This window comes from Balearica regulorum, chromosome 1 (assembly GCF_011004875.1).
Source record: "Balearica regulorum gibbericeps isolate bBalReg1 chromosome 1, bBalReg1.pri, whole genome shotgun sequence".
NCBI classification, from domain to species: Eukaryota; Metazoa; Chordata; class Aves; order Gruiformes; family Gruidae; genus Balearica; species Balearica regulorum.
This window is the reverse complement of record NC_046184.1, coordinates 44,763,822-44,787,443: the sequence shown is the minus strand read 5'-3', so window position 1 is coordinate 44,787,443 and position 23,622 is coordinate 44,763,822. Positions and strand designations below refer to the sequence as shown.

The 23,622-nt window shown below is 40.7% G+C and overlaps 1 protein-coding gene across 2 annotated transcripts in view; it reads left to right on the top strand.

Moving 5' to 3' along the window:
- The window catches only part of LIN7A (lin-7 cell polarity scaffold A), a 53,338-nt gene that overhangs the window by 638 nt on the left and 29,078 nt on the right, over positions 1 to 23,622 (top strand). Inside the window, exons 2-3 of one of the 2 annotated variants that reach the window (XM_075747706.1) lie at positions 6,353 to 6,447; positions 20,023 to 20,141. In XM_075747706.1, the coding sequence (XP_075603821.1) occupies positions 6,396 to 6,447; positions 20,023 to 20,141 (171 nt within the window). In that variant the 5' untranslated portion in view covers positions 6,353 to 6,395. The remainder of the gene's footprint in view (positions 1 to 6,352; positions 6,448 to 20,022; positions 20,142 to 23,622) is intronic. The other variant, XM_075747697.1, reaches the window with a different exon arrangement.

Here is a 23,622-nt window from a genome sequence, read left to right as displayed (position 1 = left end):
TCCCGGCCCCGCGGTGCGTGGTACCGGCGCAGCCGGCTGTGGCGGAGGGCGGTGGGGAGGCGCCTCCCCGCGGGGCTCAGGTGGGAGGCAGGAGAAGGGATGAAATGGAGGAAATGAAACTTTGTCCGGGCGGGGGTAGGGCTGCCATCCCGCCGGCGGGAGCGCGGCGGTGCCGCAGGCGCGGGATGTGGCTCCGTGGCCAGCGCTCCGCTCCGCGCCGCTGAGCCGGGCGTCGGGGACGCTCCTCGGGGATGCTCCTCAGGGACTCTCCGCCGCCTCCGCCCAGCGGGGCTACCCCCTTGGTCGCCCGTCCCCGGGGCTCGGCGCTGAGGGCCCCCGCTCCGCCGCCCCCGCAGGTGGCTCGGCGTGGGTCGCTCTGTGGTGGGGGCAGCGGCTCCGGCCGGCCGCTCCCGGCAGCGAGTTGGGAGCTCGCACCTCCCCGGGAGACCTCGTTTGTTGGCAAAATGAGGCGATTTTGGGGGCTGGCGGCCGGGGGTGGTGCGGGGAAGAGAGCAGTGACTGCAATTTGTCTGTTAGCTGGCGTTAATGATGTTACCCTACAAAACGGTGCGTCTGCGTATTCCTGTAGACAACTGCACGGTCCGGGTAGAGAGAGCGATTGGTGTTTTGCTATCCATAAGACTGTGTCAGTAACCTTACCGAGGTAATGTAAGAGGGTGCTGAAATCTTGAAGTTATGTTAAAATTCAAATTTTGACTCCAGTGTGTAAAAATTGGACCTCTTCCTCACAGTGTATTTGCATCTGTCATAAGGCTCAGCAGAAATGTTACTAAATTTCTGTGGGTTACGGAGGAGAGTAACTTACTGTTCTGATTTGGTTTGCTCCTTTGGCTCCATCAGTTCGAGAGGTCCAGTGGTTCCTGATTTAGCATCCTGAATTGCCGTGGTGTCCTTCTTCCTAACTTGCATCCAGAGGCTCCAAGAGGATCCCAGCACGTATAAATCTTGTACTCTTGAAAGCATGATTGAGGCCAGTGCCTTGGTTTTTTAAATGTTTTTTACCCAGAGGATTAAGATAGGATTTCAAAGCAAGATAGAGAGCTTCTTGCTGTAAATCCTATGCAAAAGAAACCTGATGAACTCGGTTTCAAAATGCTAAAGGAGCCGTAGGCACCTTTTCTGGGACCAACATGGGAGCAAAACAGCCCACAAAGTACTCTAAATACAGTTTGCTGGGTGGTTTAAATTCCAACATTAGAAGAAAAGGAGACTCTAAAGTTATTTTTACTGAAATAAGAAGATCCCTTCCAACCCAAACCATTCTATGATTCTATGTGCTAGCATACACTTTAAATTAAACTGCTCAGAAATCCACTGTGTAATCTACAGTTTCACCCTAATACTGTTTTCAGTAAGCAGGACAAATCTATTTCCTGGCAAAGGGTTGAACAGATGGCAATCCATTAGCAAACCTGGCTTTTCAAAGGAAAGTATTACTATTTCAGAATTACACATTCCTTTTCATTACTAAAACTATGCTTTGAAAAATCCACAATACACAAAAATGCAAATTAGTCCCAATTTAAATATAAGCATCTGTTGTCTGTGTCCAGGATATGCCTAAGCATTTGGCAAGGGTGCCAACTACAGTCTCCCTGGTTGTCAGCCAGGGCTGATATTGGTGCGAGTGAGATAAAACATCACAGAATGATAGGATGTGACGTGTAAAAGGAAAATACAGACAAGAAGAAATAGATTTAAATACTACACCTGGCCTGCAGAAGGCCATTTTGTCAGAGGGATATGCTTCATCACCTATAACATGTTGCTCCTATGTCAACTGAAGAGGGTGGGCTGAAGCAACCCCAGAAGCAACTGGACCAAGCCCAGTGCTTCCAGATATTTCCTCTGTAGTCTTTATTTCACAGCCATGGAAAAAGGAAAGTGCTACATGGTGAGATTTTCCAGATTTCTGTTGCTTTTATTAAAGCAGACGCAGCTATGTTTACTGTCACTCTGCTTTGCACAGCTCTGCTGTGATCTTGGCGCGGCCCTGAAAAGTCTTGTGCACTCAATATCCACTTTGCCATGTCCCATGGAGAGCTCAGCGCAGCGAGAAAATAGCGAGTGTTTCAGGAAAGGCGAGGGGAATTGCTGCTTGATCTCTGTCCAGGAGTGTTCTGCATTTACCCCTGCTAAGAGTCACAGAAACGATAAAACATCATATGGATACATACATCAGAAATCTGAATTACACTCTGATGGAGTCTCCTTCTGGACAAAACATTTATGGGACCTTTCCTAAAGCCTGACGTAAATGGAATTCAAAACCTGTATGGTAAAATGAATTACCATTTAAAGGTGAAGGGCATGTTGTGTGTGAATGATTGAAAGCCAATTACATTCTGGAAGATTACTTCAGTCCAAAGCACAGGAATTAATTTCCTTAATTCCTGTCATCATGTGCCTTTCTACCTGCACAAATGTGTGCAAGTTCCATTAGGGCTCTTTAATATGTGGAACAAGTTCACAAAATAATGGAAATTTTAATCACTTACAATTTAATCTCAAAGGCTTTTGCCTGACCTTTGCGTGGTGCTCTGCTGGGAGGAGGGGAAGGAATCAGTGACTGAGGGAGAAAATGTAAAGCAGTGGAGCTACATGTGGGGAGCTTAGGGAGGATGGTCCTAGCATTTGGGAGCTCTGGAAGGGGAACGAGCCAGCTGCCGGGCATCAGCTATGTAAGTTTTCTCTGTAAAAACATGTGCACCCTTCCTATCTTTATTGAAAATGCCTTACATCCTGAATCAATACCACCCCATCAGCAATCCCCAGTGCCCATCAGAGCTAAGTGGGGGATTTTTTTAGGCCAATTGAGAGTTGATGGTAGAGATTTTGAAAACTGTACGTTGTTATAGGTTGAAACGAAAAGTTACTGTGCTACGTTTCATAAAATAACAAGCAAAAAAGTAAGGCTGGGATTTTTTTTTTTTCTTCTTTCATTTTATGTTGAAGGTTATGGATTTTTAAGTATGTTCCCAGCTTAATTTACCTCCATTAAAAAAAATCAAAGCAGTCACTCTAAGCAAAAAGAGAAATGTTTAAAAACACCTATACAATTATTTTTTACTCTTTCCACATGTATTTCTTTAGTAAGAACTTGTTTGACACTGATTTTGATTACAGACAGCTTTGATTGCAGTTAGTTGGCATTTTCCAACAGTATTTGTTTGAATTGGCAATACCACTCGTCACATCTTGCATCTCGTCCTTCTCTGCATGGGACGGGCAGCGCTGCTTTTGCTTCTCTTCTCAATGTCCTTTGTCTTCCACAGAGGCGTTGCCTCAGCCTGCCCTGTGACCAGCAGTTGCTGCCTTCCCCTTTATTATCCAGAGCACCATGTCTCCCTCACGTGCCATCTTCTGTTGTCCAGTTCTTGTCAAACTCAGCCCTGTTAACTCCATCGCTCTGTGCATTGCCTGTAACCCTTAACCATTTTCACTGTTCAGCAACCCAATTTCCTCCTCTAATCCTCTGTTCATCCGCTGTCCCATGACCGTTGCCACCTCACCAGCTTGATGTTGTCCCAAACGCTGCGTATGTGTTCTGCTCTTCTCCAAGTGCGGTGCCATCTCTTCCAGCCAGCAATTCTCTGAGGACCTCCCGTGAGTTCCTGTGTGCCACAGGTACACATTGTGAGCAATCAGAAGTTAAAGGAAGCTTGTTGTGGGTGTGATCACTTAAAGGATGTGTTAGCACGGTCTGATGGAAGCGTTCTCTGCAAGTACCATTATGCTCCCAGAAATGCGTTGGGAGGAAATAGATTTCTGTGCTTCCCCTGGCACTCATTCTAGGAGTGGTCATATGGAGGCCTGCAAATTGAAGCAGACGTCTTTCTAGCTATGCATAATAGATGTTCCACTCTATCTAAACTTTTTTATTTTGCTAAATGTCTGGCAATTTTTTCATAAAGCTTATCTTACTTAGAATTTTACTTTTGCTCTTTCCTCCAAGATGAAAATCTGCTCTGAAAGAAAGCTGACTGTGTATTTGCTCAGATTGCTGCAAAACCTCAGTCCTGCTCCTCTCTGCATAGGACGATGAAAGTGGCAGCTTTAAAAGGGCACTTTTCAAAAGTTCTTCTTGTTTTTGAAGATATACAATTAGCTCATACAAAGACCATCTCATGATTAAGAGCAAGGGAATATCTTTTCATGTGAAGGGGGGCTTTCAACTGCCTTTTGTTAATAATCCATGCCCTATTACGTTTTTCCTTATATAGTTACTATTCATGTCACTGATGGTTTCAGTTCTTCATGTGACTGAGGATGAAAGAAGAAATTTGAATAGACTGAATATACAGTACTGATATTTTAATCCCTGTGAAGTTTTATAACAAGGTCATAGCTATTGGCTATTGACAACCAAATTTCTCTTGCTTTCAAATATATCCTTGGAAACTGGAAAGACTTCTTGCTGTTGGGCTGTAATGCGTAACTGAGCTCTGTTGGTCTTTTATAAATTCAAACAAATATTTTTCCAGTGGAGTGGATGTCCCGAAACTTCCTGAAAATCCTTTATAAAGCATGATGTTCAGTGATAAGTAGGAGTACGAATAGGCTTGGAATCGCCATCAGCTGTGACAGGTGACAGAGAAACTCTGTCAGCTGTGATACCGAATGGTGCCTGACCATTAATATACATTGTTATTTGCTAGAGGAGTACTCCTTCCTTCCTCCTCTCCTCTTCCTGTCATTTTTCTTCTCATTACATTCTCATAGCCTTCATAAATGGGGATTTTTCCCTGTCTGTGCCCATATATATGTATGTAACAGAAACTGTATTAAACATAAGACTGTGCATATATTAGTATAATGTATATTATCTTGGGAAAAAAATATAATATACTCATCAGGAAGAGACAACCAGATTCATAAAGTGTGAAATACAGTCCTTGACAGAGGAGTAGCATAAGGGCAGGTCTGTCTCGAGCGGGGTGAGGCCCTTGGAGCAGTGCTAAACGATGCGCTGCTCCCCGCCTGGCTCCCTGTCTGTCACCGGGATCTCTTCTCTTGTTCTTCAGCCTAGCCTGATAAAATAGAAAAGTACTTCTGCAAATACCACAGACTTTAAGTCCAATATTTCTTTGTTTGGTATGCCAACTGAGGACATAGGAATAACCAAATTCATTCTTCCAAGGAAAAAAAGGTCTATTGTTTGTAGGAACATAAAAAAAGTGCCAATTCTGGTCACAGACTGAAATGTTTGAGGTTTTTTTTTACATCAGTGTGTCAACATTTATTTGCAGGTTTTTTAATGTATTTTTATGAAGGGATGGATTAAGATAAGGGGATTGAGATGGTGATTTATGGGTGGTGACTGGGACATTTTGCGAGGATTCGTGCAGATGAAGTGTTGGTGAGTGAAGTGTGTGGTTGAGCCGTGCCTCCTGCAGCTCTGGAGCTGGAGTAGAAGCAGTTGTCATCTTTGGTTTTCATAAGTGGTGTAAAAAAAACATGGTTTGAAAAGTTAAATGCACATGTCCAGCTTAAATGCCTTTGACAGTGCAGGCCTGACCTAAGGAGGTGCAGGGGCACATGGCGGCACAGGAGCTCTGCTCTAGGCTGGATGTGCCTGGGTGGGCCGGGCGCCTGCAGGAGCACATCCCTTTGGCTGGCCTCGCCCTCCCCGAGAGGGCCCTGTCCTCCGGTGCAGAGCAACTCATGGTGATGTGGAAATTGAGGGGCACAGAGGGTGGAAATGAATTAAAGTTCATCGTATCGTCTTCAGGGTGCAGCAGGTGCTGCAGGACCCAGGTGCTGCTGGTCGTCAGAGAGCTGTGCCTGCAGACAGATACATGGAAACGTCTTCTACAAAACTAGTGGCATCTTTTCACATCAAGTCATCTTTGTGGAGTGTAGAGGGGGAATATCTTAAATTTCCAGTCATGTTTCCTTCAGAAACACGTAACTGATAACAAGGTGTATCTGCAGAAGCCGAATGTGTGGTTAGGAAATGTTTGTGGGGCACCTTTGAAAGAGTAACCAGGCTCATGGCCAACCGATAGCTGTGCAGGGACCTTCTGTTCCTCCTGCTCTGTCAGGCTGAAAATATTCTTTAGACATGGTAGCAGTGAAGTAATTGGTTTAATCTACCTGAATTTATCCTGTGTAGAGCAAAGTGGTAAGCCTAGCTCATCTGTATGTGTCCTGGTTCTGATCCTTGAAAGCGGACCTGCTCCTCCAGCTGAGTGAAGTAGATGGAGGCTTTGACAAACCCCTGCACCAGTGTGGGATTCACTATTTGCAACAAGTTGCGAGAGTGTGAATGATTAGAAAACACAAGGGATGCTATTTTTGTATGTAGTAAATGTATACTCTCTATCTACAGATAATGTTGAAAAAGAGGGACTTGTTTTATAAATAACATCCCTATGCTGGATCCTACAAACTTCAGTTTCACACTGATGTCCGAGAGACATTTGTGTAACTACAGAAAAAAAGGATTAACCTCTTAATGTAATTGTAAGTAAACAATTTGCTTAATTCCATCCTATCGCTTGAGTTGGACCTTTGATGATGTTATCAGACAGAAACTTTTTAAAAAAATGTGACAACTTACTGAAGTAATCAGCTTTGTGCAGAGGATAGTTTGTCCTTTGAGTTCTCCGTTTCAGAACACGTACATGTACAGCTCTCCTTAACATCGATGACATTTATGCAAGTGCAAAAAGATACAAATACAAGCATTTGGCTGACCTATGTTTGTGTTATTCATAATGTTCCCTTGTAGGTAATGCAATAGAATTCAAAATATGAGTTATGTAAAACTACTGATTTTAGTTACTCATTAGAAGCACAAATAATGAGAAGATGAGGATTTAAGAGGAAACCAAGAAAAGGCAGATGATAGTGTTTTGAGAAGCCAGTAACTGTAAATTTATGTCTGTCTGCCATCCTGCACAGTTAATTTGTTTCACATGATGCATTTTTGACATTTAAAAAATAATACTTACTAATGTGCTGTAAACTGTACATGTATGTATAAATCCTAGCATTTTCAAAGTTAATCTCAGTCAGCTTAATCTTCTTTTGAGATATTTGCTGGAGAGTCAGCCTCTGAATGAGAAACATTCAACTGTTAATTCTTTATTCAGATGAGAAGATTTGATTCAGAAATGCACATTTACATACTAACAATGTTTTGTTCAGTATTTAAATGACAAGCTTGAATCTTAGATATGTTAAATTCAGAGGGAGATGTATGTATGTATTTGAGAACTTGTCTCACCAGAGTCTAAAACGGAGTGGTTAAATAAACTCCAAATTTCTCAAATGCAACTCAGCTGCGTTACCAGGGAATGTATACAGCTTCTCATAATGTTTTGTTACCCTAGTGCTACTTTACTAACAATTGTAAGAAAAAGAGAGAAAAAAATCTTGATTAGAAAACTGTGTGTCGAGAAGAGATCGGATGAGGATTGTTCTTTATTATTTAAAAGATGAAACAATGAAGTATCCCTGAATACACAGAACATCAAAGAATTGATTTTAATTGTTTCTGTATAAACATGGATAATTGTATAAGGAAGAGTGTTGCCAAAAATAGGCTCTTAATTTATTTCTTCTGAACCAAAATTAGATTTTTACTGGTTCTTTTCAATAAAAGCCCATGTTTAATCACTAATCCTCCACATCCACTAATTCTTTAATTTTCTTCTTCAACCATGTTTTCTGTAAAAGCGTAAATCTCCTAGACCTTAAGGTATCAATCCCTCTACAATCAGTTAAGCGTTGGGGAGGAATGTACTTGAAATAGATTAGGTGGGTGACCACAGCCATCAGCAGCAGCCTTAAGCCCTCAGAAGTTTATTTACCATCATCTCTTCACTTTTCAGTAGATTTGGCAGCAGTGTTTTTGTCAAATGGTATTTATTGAATCAGCACAGGATCAAAAGGATAATATAGCTGTTCCTTGTTATAGGAAGCCAGACCAGAGAAACTTGAAGAGGGCATGATGGCTTTAAAATCTATGAAGCAGTCTCTGGAAAAAGAGGTGGTTGTATGTCTGATCCCCTCTGTAGCCTGATAGTCTTGTAACCCGATAGCAATATCTCTGGAGTTTCTACCAATTTATACAGCACCTTTTGCATCCTAACAGTACAACCATGTCAAAGTATGCCAGGTGTGCCCCTCGTATCTTAGTTAGACACCTTGTGAAATCAGGCTGCAACCTGAGATGAGTTCCAGTTCTCCTGCTTCTGTTCTCAGCGTCATTCAACATGTAGGACACCAGCGACAGCACTGCAAAGGTGCTCACAGCGGTTTTCTGTTTCAGTTTTGTTCATAACTTGCAGCAGCAATTCAACATAGTCACATAGGCTTTCTTCTAAGGTCGTATTTGTTTCAAAGTTGAAAGTTAACAGTGGTCAGTTGTTGACATCTACCAGCAGCATATCTGAACTGCCTAGTTTTGCAGGGATTTATTAACAAAGGATTTTATTTATATTGCTTTCTTCTTGCTGTTGTAGCTTTTCACCTACACACTTTCAAAGAACAGGGTTTTTCCCTTCCCTGAGAAATGACTAGTATGTAGCCAGCTACCAGAGGGATTCATTCTGCAAAAAGCAATATCTTTAAATCCGCTAAAATTGAAGAAAGAATATTAACTCTCTTCTTGTTACCTGAGCCTACAGATAAAGTCATGTTAGGTATGCGTACATAACGACTATGTTGCATCCATTGTATTGCACAAATGCCATCTTTTTGCTGTTGTCTCACCGGAGTCTCAGACTACCTAGAAAAACAGAAGATAAAATTGTGATGCAAGACTTCAAGTGACAATTTGTATTGTCACTATGTACAGTTGCCAGTAGCCCACAGCCATCTTTCTCATCTTTCTGGTAATAACAGAAAAAGGTTTAAGACTAAGATTAGCTGGAGAGATAAGAACTGAGGAGAGGCAGCGGGAGACTCTAGTAATGACATACGAGCAGGGACGAAAGTGAGAGTTACTGCTTTGGCTCAAACATGGTGCCTGTTGTGAAGGAGAATTAGCATCCCTAAGTTAACCGTACCTCCCTTTGCGAGACACCTGTTGGGGCCTTTTTTTCCCTCTTCCTGTCTTCTTCCCTGCCAACAAAAATCTCTCTGATGCAAACTAAAAACACGCTGAAAGTATCGGTGTGGGAAAGGCATGAGGTTGCCCATATGGCCAATACTTTTGTTTTGTGATGTGCACATAGGATGCATAAATACTTGCTTTGGCTTAGGCAGGGGAGCGAGAGAATGGATTTCAGCTAAGAAAGAGAAAAGTGTGTTGATTTTCATCCTGTTTTGCTTTGTTCAGGCAAGCTTCTTGCTTGTAATTATTTCTGTTTTCTGCTTCTCTAGCTTAGTCAAATGTTTAATTCCTTCACTGATTTTAATATTTTTCTCTATATACTTGTGGTTTAAAACACAAAAGCAAATATTCTGTTAAGTAGGGTCCTTGAGGTATGTTAATGTACCAGCTTTTTTTTTCTTTTAATCTGGGATCAGAACCTCTAAAGTGTTTACGTTTGCAGTTTCAGCAAAGTGTCCAGTGTGCTTTTGTCTGGTGTTTAAAGCAGCTCCACTCCAGCATGGTGAGTGGTGTCTGCTGAGGCAGAACTGATCCTACAAGATCAAGCGATGTTGTGATCACGAGACAGATGAGGCTGGTGGAGAGTTATCAAGGCATCTCTTTACAAGGTATCTATGGCTACAGGAGGCAGTAGGACAGCTTCCTTGCTTTCACATAGTTCAACTTGTAGGAATTTAAGTCATTAAGGCCACGTGTATTCACCATACCAAATATCTCAGGGAGTTATAGCTTTGCTTCAAAGGATTTTATTTTTGTCATTTCAGGAAGTCAGAACACCATTTTGCATGTCCTGTGTAGGCACATAGCTGCTTTAAACATCTGAGATCTCTCTTTTTTAAAAAAATACTTACAGAAAGACTGAGGATTAAAATAAATAACACTAAGTCTGAAAGTACAAAATATCCTGCTTCCTGCAGGAAACAAGGGTTAAATTTTTTATTTAAGCAATTAATATATGTTCATTATATATAAATTTATTTGAATACCAAATAAACTTTAAAAAACCTGTTGTCTTTTAGTATCATATTTGTGACTGTCCCTGATCAAAAAAAGGACCTGAATCATGTCTCATCTGCTCCATTCAGCAGGGAGTGGCTAGCTATGATCACAGAGAGCAGGTACGATTAAGCAATGTAAAGACAAAACTACATACAAAGGAAAAAAGAAAAAGGAATTTTGCATTCCCTTTCCTTTTCTCCACAGCTAATGCAGGGGAAAAATCATGGCATTGTTTTAAGTACTGTATTAGAAAATACCATCATTTTCAATGGTTTTCTATTCTTTGCATTTTCAGCTTTACTTTTTAATCTTTTCTCTTAAAGGATAATTTGATAACTTATTTTCACACCGATGCGATGTTCAATGCCTTCTATACAAAAGCAGTGAGTGCTGTTAAATGTAAAGGGTTGGTTTATCTGTAATTTCTTGGTTTCACACAGATGGCAAAATCTTCTGGTGAAAATCTTCGAATTCATATTTATGCACCCCCTCATCCTGATTGCTTTAGAAATTGCAATGAAACTAATAATTTGGAAGAATAAAAATTATCTATAAATCATATGACATATAAATTACTATATATAATTTATATATATTTACAGTATATTTTAATATAATTTTGTATTATATATAAAAACAATTAGGTTTTGAGGTTAATTTTAAATGCCCATCTTTGAAAATTCTGAGCTACATTGTTGCTCTTCAAGCCTTGAATTAAGCCACTGATTGAAACAATCTTGAATTCCCCATTAATTCAGTCTTTACTGTTTTGTGATTTATTGTTACTCCTTTAAAAAGCAACAATGGAAATGTGACAGTACCAAGCCACTTTCTCTAAGTATCTGATGAGCTCTTAATAGTTTAAGGAACTCTGTAGATTGATCTCTCACACAAACACATGCACAAACAAAATGCTGAAAATTGCTGACAAAGAGGCTCCTGTGACTTCATAGAATGGTTTCGGTTGGAAGGAACCTCAAAGCCCGTCTAGTTCCAACCCCCCTGCCATGGGCAGGGACACCCTCCTCTAGACCAGGTTGCCCAAAGCCCCATCCAACCTGGCCTTGAACACTTCCAGGGAGGGGGCATCCACAGCTTCTCTAGGCAACCTGTGCCAGTGCCTCACCACCCTCACAGTGAAGAATTTCTTCCTAATACCTAATCTAAATCTACCCTCTTTTAGTTCAAACCCATTACCCCTTGTCCTATCACTACACTCCCGGAACTGACTTATATCAGTTATATGAAGTCTTCAAGGAAAAAAATTGAGGACTGGCTCTACCTATGTACAGTAATGAATATGCTAAGAAGATTGACCAAAGTAAAGCAAATCCAGTTCTTCCAGTTGGCCTTCATGGTCGGTTAAGGCTAAGAAAATCCCTAGCTGAGGAGAAGACTAGAAATCACTAGTGAAAACTTAGGAGAGCGGGAATGGGGGGAGATTACTTAAGACATTGTAGACATTGTGAGGTTCAGAGAACATAGATGAGCATGTTTGTTCATTTAAGGGAACTTTTTGAATGTTGGGTTTGAACAAGCTAAGCAGAGTATTCAGGAGCAGTGTGCCTGAACCGGCAGTGTTTCAGTATTTCAGGCAGAATGTCTGAAACAGCAAAATTGCTGAAGAGTGCCCTGAAGGACTTGTGTGGTGTTGAGGATGCTGGATGGAGGAATCTCCACACAGTTCACTGTCTGTATTTGGATCACAGGTGGCACTGTTTTCCCTGCAAATAAACAGCATCCTTTCTGTAAGTCGTTTTGCAAAACATCTCAGACCTTTGCTGTCATATTCAGGTGTTCCTGCTAAAGCTGCTGGGAAAACTCATGTATATAACACTGCCTTGGGGTGTGCAACGGCTAGGTCACAGGCTCTGTGTCTGAGAAATGGAGTGAAGCAGAGAACGTGGATGCCCATAGTGTGCTTGAGAAGCTAGAGGCAGACAGAACCTGGGTGCAGCTCAAACATATAGAAACATATAGACCAAAAAATGGTTCAATAAGTAGCCAAAGGAAATGAGCCTGCCCCAGGCAGTGGGGGAACATATGTAGAAACCCGTGGGGATATGCCACTTATGTCATTGGGAACAGTTGTTTCACATCAGGCAAAATGAGACAGAGATATACTGAATCGTATTTCATGGTTGATTTTTCTCATACATTAAGAAGAAAAAATCCATAAAATCATTGGTTAAGGCATTTTTAAAAGCTTTAACTAACAAATACATTGGCCTGCCTGCTAACAACACTGTTCTGAAATACGGTGTCTCCTGGACCACATGGAGGCAAATTTGCATGAGTCATTCACTATATATCTGGACAGTAAGAGTGGGTTTCATCATACTGATGTAGATGTCTAATATGTAGGATGCAGGCATTTACATCTGAGCTAATCATCTAGTCTCCCTTTATAGTCAACAAAGGGAACAGGCACTCCCAGAGCGTGATTCATCTCATCTAAAATAGGTCAGATGAATTGTAGCCTCAAAGTGTCTGTTTTTCTTCATTGACTGTAACGGCAGCCTAGGGTGAGTCGCTGAGCTGTCGAGGTCTACATCAGAAGTGTGGCGAGTTGAAACCCTCACCACAAGATGAATCATGAGAGTTCTGTATGGTTGTGCTTTGTTGTATTTGCTTGTGCATTCATAGTAATGTTTAACCGCAGGAGTGTAAAGTGGCACTGCAGTAAATCTGTAACTACTACCCATATCATACTAGAGTATGAAAGCACTGGTATTATTCTTCTTCTGTAATTAATTTGAATAGACCTCACAGATACACACTGTAAAGCGTTGAATAATATTGCCGTATTCTAACAGCTTAGCTCATCACTCCCTGCACATTGAGTCTGATTTACCGTGGTGAGGTACACCTTTATGCTTACCGATTAGCATGAAATTTTAGGTAAGACAAACATACTAACTTAAGTGGGCAAAAGAGGCTGCACTTTACCTCGATTTTTCTGAACTCTCCAGATGAGACTAAGTAAATATATTAAATTAATGGGATAGCTATTGTATATTAGGAGAGCACTGTGCTGGTAGTAAGGAACCAAAGAGGTGAATGGAAGCATAGTGGGCAGTCTGGTATTTGATACCAGAGTAAGAATCACCATGTTGTACAACACAGCAACTGACAACAGTGCTCTACTAATACAGAAAATTTTCAAAAGATACACGCTGAAAATTTTCCAAGGCTGGTGCTTTAACCATGAAGTCACATAAATAGTTTGATACAATGTGCTAGGGCTACTGGCTATGAATTATGAATGAACTTTGCTAATCACCATGGAATTCTGATTGCCCAACCATTGATTACCTGCTGTCATTTGATAGTGTTTGGAGAAGATTGCTAAATATAATAAAGCATCCCATGCAGGCTTTGGGAATTATGATAAAAAGTTGACAGAATAACATTAAGAATTCCGGAATGTATTCTCCTGAGCTTAAAGGAATAACTAAACCCGAACAAAAGTACTGGAGGAATGAAAAACTGCTGCAATTATAAGGACCTGTTATATCATGCAAATTCTTCACCTTCAGCCTGATTAAAGGTCTTCAAGCACGACGGAACAGAGCTTGCAAATTGCCAGGATTATTATTCTGTAATGCCATGGTGAAGCTAGTGAATATTTTAGAGACTTACTAAGTATCCTTGCTGTCAATTTGTAGTGATGTTCCACCTCTTTGATGTACCGAAGGGTGGTGTTTACGCAGCACATTTACTTTTGCTAGTAGCCAGCATTCCAGTGCAGTGAAGGTCTACAGAATTAACGTGAATGAGACAGTAGAAGGACCTCAAGAAGATGGGAAGCCTGTTCTCTAATATCTTGTTAATAAAGAAGTGATGACCATATTTTGGCTTTGGGAGCAACCCAACAACATGATTCTAGAGTAGTTATCGGAGTACAGAAATACTATGTTTCTGAGTAATTACTGTTTGAATTCAAACTAGTATTACACAGCATTGTAGCTGCTATTAAATTGCCTAATAGTCTCTTAAGTCAGAGGATAATATATTTATTTTAAGGTCTGCACACCAATATTTAACTGATAGACTAGCACAAGAGAGGAAGATTAGACACTCACAGACATGCAACAGTTTTCACATTTTGCAGTATAAAGCATGCAAGTACATTCTTCTTCAGGAGTCACTCTAGTATCAAATGGGAAGCGTTCAGCATGCTAAAATAATTTGCTACATTTTTCCTAATAATTTTTAACCTATCTGACTAAATTGAAACAAACATAAACCCTGCACAAAATCTACCAGAGAGAAACCGCAAGCTGAACAACTTTCACAGAATGCTGGAGCCTGGTCTATCCAATTTTAACAGTAATGTGAAAGAACACCAAGTTCAGATCAGCCAGAATTCTTTCTGTGGATTCATAATTTGCTTTTGAGTTGCAAAAGCTGCATTGCAAAGAATTGGAAACAGCATTTACTTTTCAGCACATCCAGCAAATTAAACAGATCAGTCTGTGTTGTGCATTGGTAGCTGTTTGAACAAAAATCAGCAAGTGAAAACAGTATATGACAGAACAAAGTGATAACTAAGCACGATGACCGTTTTATTCAACTGCAGTGTGCTATATGGTCATGTATACATGACTCAGTTTCATTTAGTATTTCATGGGAAGGTTCCACTTGTATCACAGTATGGTATCTTGCTAGTTCTATGTTCTAGAGATTCCTCTCTTTCTTAGGGTTTGTATAGTAACCTCCTGCTTGTGTCCTACTAGCAATGCAAATGAAACTTCATTCAAATGAAAATACAGAAAGAACACTTGAAATGAGATTTTTTTTCTGAGAGTCAGGCTTTTCTTTTGATGAGTGCACTTGATAAAACACGTTCCACCCACCCACAGCCCCCTGCCTTCTCTGTGTTTCACTGATAACGTGACCCACCACACTGAAACAGTATTATTTCCTGAAAGGCTGTAGGCAAGCATGATGATGAGAAGACAAAAAGGGGAGTGAATGTTAAAAAATGGTATAAAAAAAGAGATGTGGTTAGAGATAGATATAATAAGGGGAAAATAATATTCTTCTTAAAGTGTATGCATCATAGAATACAGAGGAGTAATTCTACCCCCATTGTTACTCAAAATTCCCATCAGTTTCTGTGGGATACGAATGTAGGAAATGAGGATAGATTTCAATGACATTAGCATGAGTTTAATGTTAGTATAATGGAGTTCGTATTTTGGAAAATGCTTGATAATAGACAAAACAATGCTTTTCAGAAGTTGTGTTTAAAAAATATCTCTGCTTAAAGGAAGGACAAATCAGAACTAAAAAGCAAGGGTGTTTTATTTACATAGAACTTAACTGTTTTTATCATAATTCCCAGAATTTTTTTTTACATATATCAATATAAATACACACATACACTCTGTTCATCAATTTTCACTTTACATAAGTGTGTAAGAAATGGTATTTAAGAACAGTTCCTTGGTGATAATGTTTACAAGCAAAGCTAACTACGTTTGTAATCTAAGGAGGACTGGGGACAAGTATCCCAGCAGAGGAATGCCAGTCCTGCTCAAACATATAACAATACTCTAATCGACTTCAACAGGGGCGGATTCCCTGCTATATACTTTTTTTCAACATAACTTTGAAATCTTCCTCATTGCCAGTCATATCAGTTCTTTGAGCAAGCACGCACTTCAGTTTTAGCTGGAACTCACCTTGAGTGAACCATCAGCAAAAAGCCTATTGCATCACCTAAGTTCTCATGCACTGATAAATTTCACTTTTTAACCTGTCCTAAAGCAATTGTTCTTTCAAGTCTCGCCTTCAGAGTTATTAATGGAAGGAAATACAGCCTATTTCATGAGATCATGTTTTAACACTTACATTTATATATTTTTAGTCTGCTCAAAATCTTCTGGTTTGTACCGTATTGTGCTCCTGACAAAGCATCAGCTGGTAACAAACAGCTTTGGCCCTGAACACATGCCTCATTTTCATTGTGTAATTTTATCCCATGAAGCTCTTCATTATTCTATATTCTCTCTACCCTGAGCAATATCCCACAAGTCATTGCCAAATTGAGCAAACTATGGGCCTAATTGTGACAAGAGGAAAAAAGACTCTTTATTGTTAACAGATAGGATAGGTGAATAATAAATCAAAGCAAGAACTTGGGCAACAGCATTCATGCATTTTACCATGTTGGATAAATTTTGAAGTGTGGAAAATGAGAATGGTCTTGGGGTATTCTGCTTTTTCTCTACTCCAAACCACTTCTGAATCACAAAGTTAAGTAATCTAGTATTGGCAAATGACAATTTAGTGCCCAGTTTTGCCTGTGAGACTACGTGCTGAACACCCATGCCAGACTTTTCAACTAGAAGCTTTTCAACTAGAATATGAATTTATCATTTGTATTGTAACACTCGTCACTTCAGAAGTGATTAATTATCATCTAGAGTCTGGTCTGTGCCCTAGAGAAATGTTTAGATCTGTACGTAACTCTTTTAGATCGATTAATGTACCTAAAGCTATTTATGTTTCCTTCTGGATCAGAACAGATTTCTCAATCAGTACAGATTTTTCACTGAATATCATTTAGTTCAGGACCATAGCAAACGTAAGGTGATTCACAGAATTTTCAGGTGTGGTGATGAAACTTCTAAGCAGCTGCAAAATAGTAACCAATCTGTCATCTGTGGCACTGACCTACAAGTATAGCTGGTGAGAGGGAAAGACAGTTCGCAACTTACCTGAACTGGCACTGGGGAAGACCTCAGTCTGATTTAGAATATCTGAATAGGTATCATGTATCATATGAATTTCAAAGGCCTTATCTGATCTAGTATGGTAGGCTGTTGAAGCATCTTCTAAATAAATCATCTAATTGCTTTGTGATGTCTGACATACCAGTTTGCATAAACTGGTACTAGTAATTGGAGAGTGTGAGTATTTATCTAACTGCAAGTCTTGGGTGGCAGATACAGACTTTAAAAGAAAAATTCCAAGGTAAATGATTTGACAGTTTGGTTAGAAAATCATTGTGACATTGTTATTATTGAGAACATTAAAAATCATGTTTGTATATTGCATCATATTTTATTTAATGCATTGCCACTCTTTCGCATTCCATTGAAATGGTTCTTGCTAAAGAGTATGCTTACCTATTCTTAAATCTCAAAACCATCCTCTTTGACATATCAGCTGCCATCAGTCATATTCTTCTTTCTAGAATCTAATTTTTTTCTTGGTTTTCATGGCCTTATTATTTCCCAGATCTCCTCTTAGCTTTCTAATCATAAGTGCTTTAGAGAGATCTTGCCTGGTACACCTCCACATCGTCTCTTCCCTTTTTATTTGCAAATACAGCTTCAACTGCTGTCTCTGTATATGCAGCTCACAAACCTTCATCACTAATCCAGACCTTCTCTTTCCCATCATGCTGAGGTCTCTGTCTCTCAGATGATCCCTTTTGAATGACATTGGCGATGTCTATACCAGCAGGTAATGTGAAGAAGCGGATAGATGAGGAAAGCAAAAGAGGTGGTGCTGAGGACCTCACGCCCACTTTGTGCATGTTGTGCAGAGGTGTTATTTCAGACTAGCTGTGATCTAGTAACATGGACTAGATGCCAACTGGCAGTTGAAGCACTGCTTGGAGCAAAAGCACAGGTCTTTGAACTAGGGTTAGGGTTAGTTTAATCGGAAAGTTCATGAGCTCCAAGACTGCTCTGCATTGCAAACTACAGACCAGTAGGCGGAAACATCCTTCTGAAAGAAACTATGTGCTTTGTGCCATGCTTCCTCTCACACTTGGAGCTATCTTTTGGCAGGTGTCTATAAAAAAAAAGCTTGAGAATTACTTGGGTGTTAATCTACTGTGGCACAATCTACCATGCTGACCAGTTGCCTACCTCTCAATAAAATTGTAAATTATTTGAGGTGTCATCTTTTTTCCTAACACTGATGCAGCTGGATAATAATTACTTTCTTATAAATGCAAATATGTGATTATTATTTTATTCCTGCTGCAGCTCATCTACTGTTATATCTCTTCTATTGTCAGAAAACTTCTCTTGTCTTTGTTGTATAAGACATCTGGTCAGTATAGCTCAGCTACAAGCCAAGGACTGTAAGAACTGTTTCAATTAGCATAATCTCCCAGTCACAAACAGTACAATCTTTGTCATCGGAAAGAATTATATAAGGTTGCTTCTAGCCATTGTAGTCAGTTTGGAGTTGTGTGGTTGGGGGGGAGGGTATTTATTTCTTTTCTGTGCAGTTAAATCACATAATTAAAATGCCTCAAATACTGTTTTATCATTTAGTACTATGCAATCATTTCATCACTAGGATACAGACCTATTTTTAGTAGAGTGGTGTAACTGGCCAGTAGTGGCTCTGGTAGCTATGCAAAAGATGCTAGAAGATGTGACAATGACCACATAGTCAAGACAACAGCATTGCCAAGTTCAATTATACCAGTAAATTTGCAGGAAAAGCTGCAAGGTAGCATTAAATGACACAGGAAGAGAAAACCCTCTGTATAAGCTCTATCATCCTGAAGACTGACCAGGATATGTATTGCTCAGTTCAGTCCTGCGTGTAAGTCAGTGTGTCCCTTGCTTGACTAGGATGGCCTCCGTGAGACCAGCCGCTATTTCTTGTGCCCCTGTGTCTCCAGCCATAAAGGGCTGTTGGGCATCTCATAGGTTCAGAGCGGGGCGGGGGGGTTGGGGCTAGGGCTGTGTAAATTAGGAACTAGTGTTAAAGAAAAAAAATGTTATGAGAGTGAGGGTGAGGGCACTGTTCAGCTGGACCAGATTCCTACTCACAACTCAGTATGGCTACTCACTTAAGCCCTCTGGACTGCTCATCGGAGACACTTTGATCTTTCCCTTGACAATACACAGATCCTTAAGGAGTATTCAGGCCACCAAAAATATTACTCCATATATTTCTGTAGGTCATATGGGTTTTGTGTAGCAGATCAGGTCTTTAGAGATGTAGATTAGAGCCTTACACATTTACTCTTCTCTAGCAGACTTCCTATTCTTCCTTAGCAGACTTTTACTTGCCTTTATAAAGACTTTATCAGTAGTTGATAGTTAGATTTATGAGAAGATAAGATCAAATGTCTTTCTTGGGTTGTCATCCTGAGGGTGCTTTCATAAGGACTCAGCTTCATTCTCTCAGACTTTCTGAAAGTGGGCCCCACACTGTTTGACATGGTTCAGCACCACGCGCCGCTCGGTCACCCCTCCCACGGCGGGATGGGGAGGAGAACGGGAAGGAAAAGGCAAAGCCTTGTGGGTTGGGGTAAGGACAGTTTACTGGGATAGCAAGGGAGAGGGAAACAACAACAGCAGCACTAACAATGGAATATTCGCAATGGGTGATAACAGAAGGCAGTTTACCCAATCGACGACCGACCGACCGACCGGATGCTGAGCCCACACTCAGACTGTCCCGGAGCAGTGCCGAACCCCCCCTCCCCGACTAGCCCCCTTTTATGGTGAGCATGACGTCACATGGTATGGAATAGCCCCTGGCCAGCTTGGGTCACCTGTCCTGGCTCCTTGTGAAATTAACTCTATCCTACCCAGAACCAGGACACTGTTCCTGTGCTGCGTTCTCATATGCAAGTAAGAAATATTTTAGGCCTGCTAATATGGTTTAGCTGCTTTGAACTGGCAGCTTTGTTCCAAAGAATGTTTGCAACTAAGACTGTACCTCTTTGTGTGTGTCTGTTGTACGTGTACATGCGTGGTTTGTCCATACTTAGGGATTTGGATCTCTGAACAGCAGTGTTATTATCTATCTGAGGCTGGTATAACACAAGATTAATACAGTATGTGTTGCTAAAGCTGATTTTAAATTTAAAATCACCATCAGTGTGCCCCTTTTAGTAACTTACTAGTCACTGTTTATACTGATCTGTGTTCTGTTTTTTCCCCACTCAGATGTAGCAAGAGCAATTGAGTTACTGGAGAAACTGCAAGAATCTGGAGAAGTACCAGTACACAAGCTACAGTCCCTGAAGAAGGTTCTGCAGAGTGAGTTTTGTACAGCTATCAGAGAGGTATGAAACTGAGATATTTAGTTATTTCTCAGAATAACACCCCTCTTCTGAAAAGAAAAATGTGTTTGCCTTTCAGTGCTGGAGAAGCAGGAGTACCTTGTATAAAGGATGATGGATGTGAGATGTGTCTGTAGCTGCCTGCTACCATGCAGAATGCTGAACTTACTGACAAGCAGGCACAGAACAGTTGCGTCAGCAAGGCATCAAGCCTGAGGCAATTAGCCTTGCTGAGGAGAAAGGGTGATTAATTAGTACTTTAGTATTCTGCTCATGCTGTTTCAGGGTCTGTGCTAACCTGTACAGCACTGTGCTGGGATATGGGGACATGCCAAGTTGGGTCAGCGCAAGCTTAAATGCCTCCCTGAGCTCAGGTGTGTGATAGGGATGTGGTGATAAAATCAGACTGCAGCGAGAGACAAACGGTGCAAGCACTGAAGTTAACTGAAGCTGACAGGAATCTTGCCGTTGAAGTCAGTGGTCAGGTCCCAGTGGGCCCTGCTCAACGTGTCAGAAATCCTTGTCAGATTGCTAAGACCTGTGATCATTACCCTGCCAGCCATGGTCAGGGCCTTTCTAAGCTCTGCCCAACAATAGATAAATGATGATTGTTTTCTTCTAGTCAAGCTGGAGAAGAAGCACCCACCTTCCTACATGCATACAACCAGGATCTCTAAACCAGTTAAATTATAGATACTTCTGTTAGAAGTTCCTTAGACAGAAACTATGAATTAATACGACATTGTGTCAGACTTCTTACCTACCAAAGTGAGCACTGCTAGCCTGCCAGATAGAAGCAGCTCTAAATGCCCTAATGAAGGCAACGTCTTTTCAGCAGAAAATCTGCAAGAACTTCTGTTTCAGTTTATCAATCTACTGCCTGGAACTAATCCTCCCTCACTGAAATCAATGGGGAATCTAATGTTCCCTCAATGGTAGCAGGATTGAACTCCTGATAACTAGGCAACAGCAGCATGTTGATTGAGTGGACTGCTGGGTGGCTGGAAGGAAAAAAGAGAGGAACAGACATTAGTTTAATAAGCAAAATGCAACACACACTTTGTTTTATGGAATATAGTGTGAGAAACAGGGTCTTCCACTTAATTAAATGGCAGTTTTCAAGGCTTTTTAAAGGGAAGAGTGTTCCATGACAATAAATAATGGCACTATGTACCCTGAAAAGCTGATATTCTCACTAGTGCTTTCATTTAAACAACTAAATGTTTCTTTAATTGACCACAGAGCATTGAAAAGTTGTGGGGGTTTGTTTGTTTGGGGGTTGTTGGTTTTTTTTTTTTTTCCAGATAGCAGAGCCTGGTACTCCAGTTGTTAAAGGCAATTTTCAATATTTGCAGCATCATCAGTGAAATCTTACCAAATTTATATTAATCTCTGGAAAATAGTCTTAGCAGGAGCAAACACAAAGCTTGTTGAAACAGGTACAGAGCCTAGGAAGTAGGAAAATAGCTTAGACAAATGCACTTGCAGTTCAGTGAACTTAAAGTAGGCTTTGACAAAATCATCTCAGTGGCACAAAAGGTCTTTATAGAGTGTTGTGTAAAGACAACCTGCACATGACAGACAATCTAATTACTGTTAGATTCTTACAACCAAATAATAGTCACTTTAAGAAGCCTGGAGCTAGTTGTTACACAAGAATTGAGTGATGATGAAAGAGCAGTTAGATGAGTTCTGCCACTTCATAAACAAAGCCATTTATTTCTTTTAAAAGTTTTAATATATAATATAACTTATCTATCACTATCAGAGAACACAATTTCTATACCCAAACCAATTATTAATGCCATTCACCACTATGTATGTAAATATTTTCTTAGAAGAAATTTCAAATATAACAGGCCCAGTAACAAATCTTCATTTTGGGAGAGTGGGAGAATTGACATATATACATTGCTAGTACTTAAGATTGTCCAACATGTGGCTCCTCTTTTCAGTTACTTACAGTAATCTCTTGGCAAATATTTCAACTGTATCTCTCTTTTTTCCCACCAGTTGAAGAGTTGTTGGAAAATTGCAGAAAATAATTTCTTACTTTTTTTAAAAAGACTAATAAAAGCATGGAATATTTTGGTCACTTGTTAGACATCTCCAAGCACTGCAGCAAGGGCTTGGAAGATATCTGAGCTGGGTCTTGCCATTAATTGGGGATGCCCTTCTTGCACATCCTTCATGCACGCTGCAGTTTATGAAAGACTGACGGCTACTTTATTGAAGAGCACAGTTTTTTCTGAGCGTGTATGAGCTTGAGATAGTTGAGGCTAGACAGAAATCTCCCTGCAAAAGCTCCCTCCCATTGTTTATCTTCTCTTATCCCAAGTATGCAAGAGTGCGGCAACTAGCTCTTAATTCCCCCTCTTAGCACCTGCATAGACTAGAGGAGAAAAGTTGTTGACCTTACAGAAAAAGGCAGGACAGTCAGTTGGAAGTAATGAGAAAAGTGGGAGTTGTTTTGAACACAGGAGCCTTCCTGGAGAAAGCAGTGAAGCAGACCGAGTGTGAGCAGTAGGTAGGAGTAATCGAAATGGGATGAGGAGCAGTGGCAGGCTTTGTATTAGTATGCAAAGTCTGGAAAAGGCTGCTTATTGTATGTATGCAGAGATTCGGATCTGCATTGTGGTGCGTTCATTGTAATGCAAGATCTAAGCCTAACTTACTTTCATCAGAAAAGCTAGTAAAAGAGGTTAAGGCTGACTCCTGTAGTCCTGTAAACTCCATAATGGGGGAGCTTTGGAAAAGAAACATTTTATTTTCCAGTCTGTCGTGGTTTTACCCCAGCGGGCAGCTGAGCACCACACAGCCGCTCGTTCAACTCCCCCCCCCCCATCAGGATGGGGAAGAGAATTAGAAAAGTTAAAGTGAGAAAACTCATGGGTTGAGATAAAGACAGTTTAATAGGTAAAGCAAAAGCCGCACACACAAGCAAAGCAAAGCAAGGAATTCATTCACCACTTCCCATGGGCAGGCAGGTGTTCAGCCATCCCCAGGAAAGCAGGGCTCTGTCACGCGTAACGGTTACTTGGGAAGACAAACGCCATTGCTCGGAACGCCGCTGCCCCCACCTCTCTCTTCCCCCAAGCTCCTTATAAACTGAGCATGACGTCATATAGTATGGAATATCCCTTTGGTCAGTTTGGGTCACCTGTCCTGTCTGTGTCTCCTCCCAACTTCTTGTCCACCCCCAGCCGTCCCGCTGGCAGGGCAGTGCAAGAAGCAGAAAAGGCCTTGGCCCCGTGTAAACACTGCTCAACAATAAGTCCATAGAACAAAAACATCTCTATATTATCAATGCTGTCTCCAGCACAAATCCAAAACGTATCCCCACACTAGCTACTATGAAGAAAAATCAATCCTCTCAGCTGAAACCAGGACACAGTCTAAGAAATTATAGACACTTAACTATCCAGTGAGTTTGAATGTTAAAATACATCCAGGAAAACTCAGTATTGGGGTGAGTGCAGGTGGA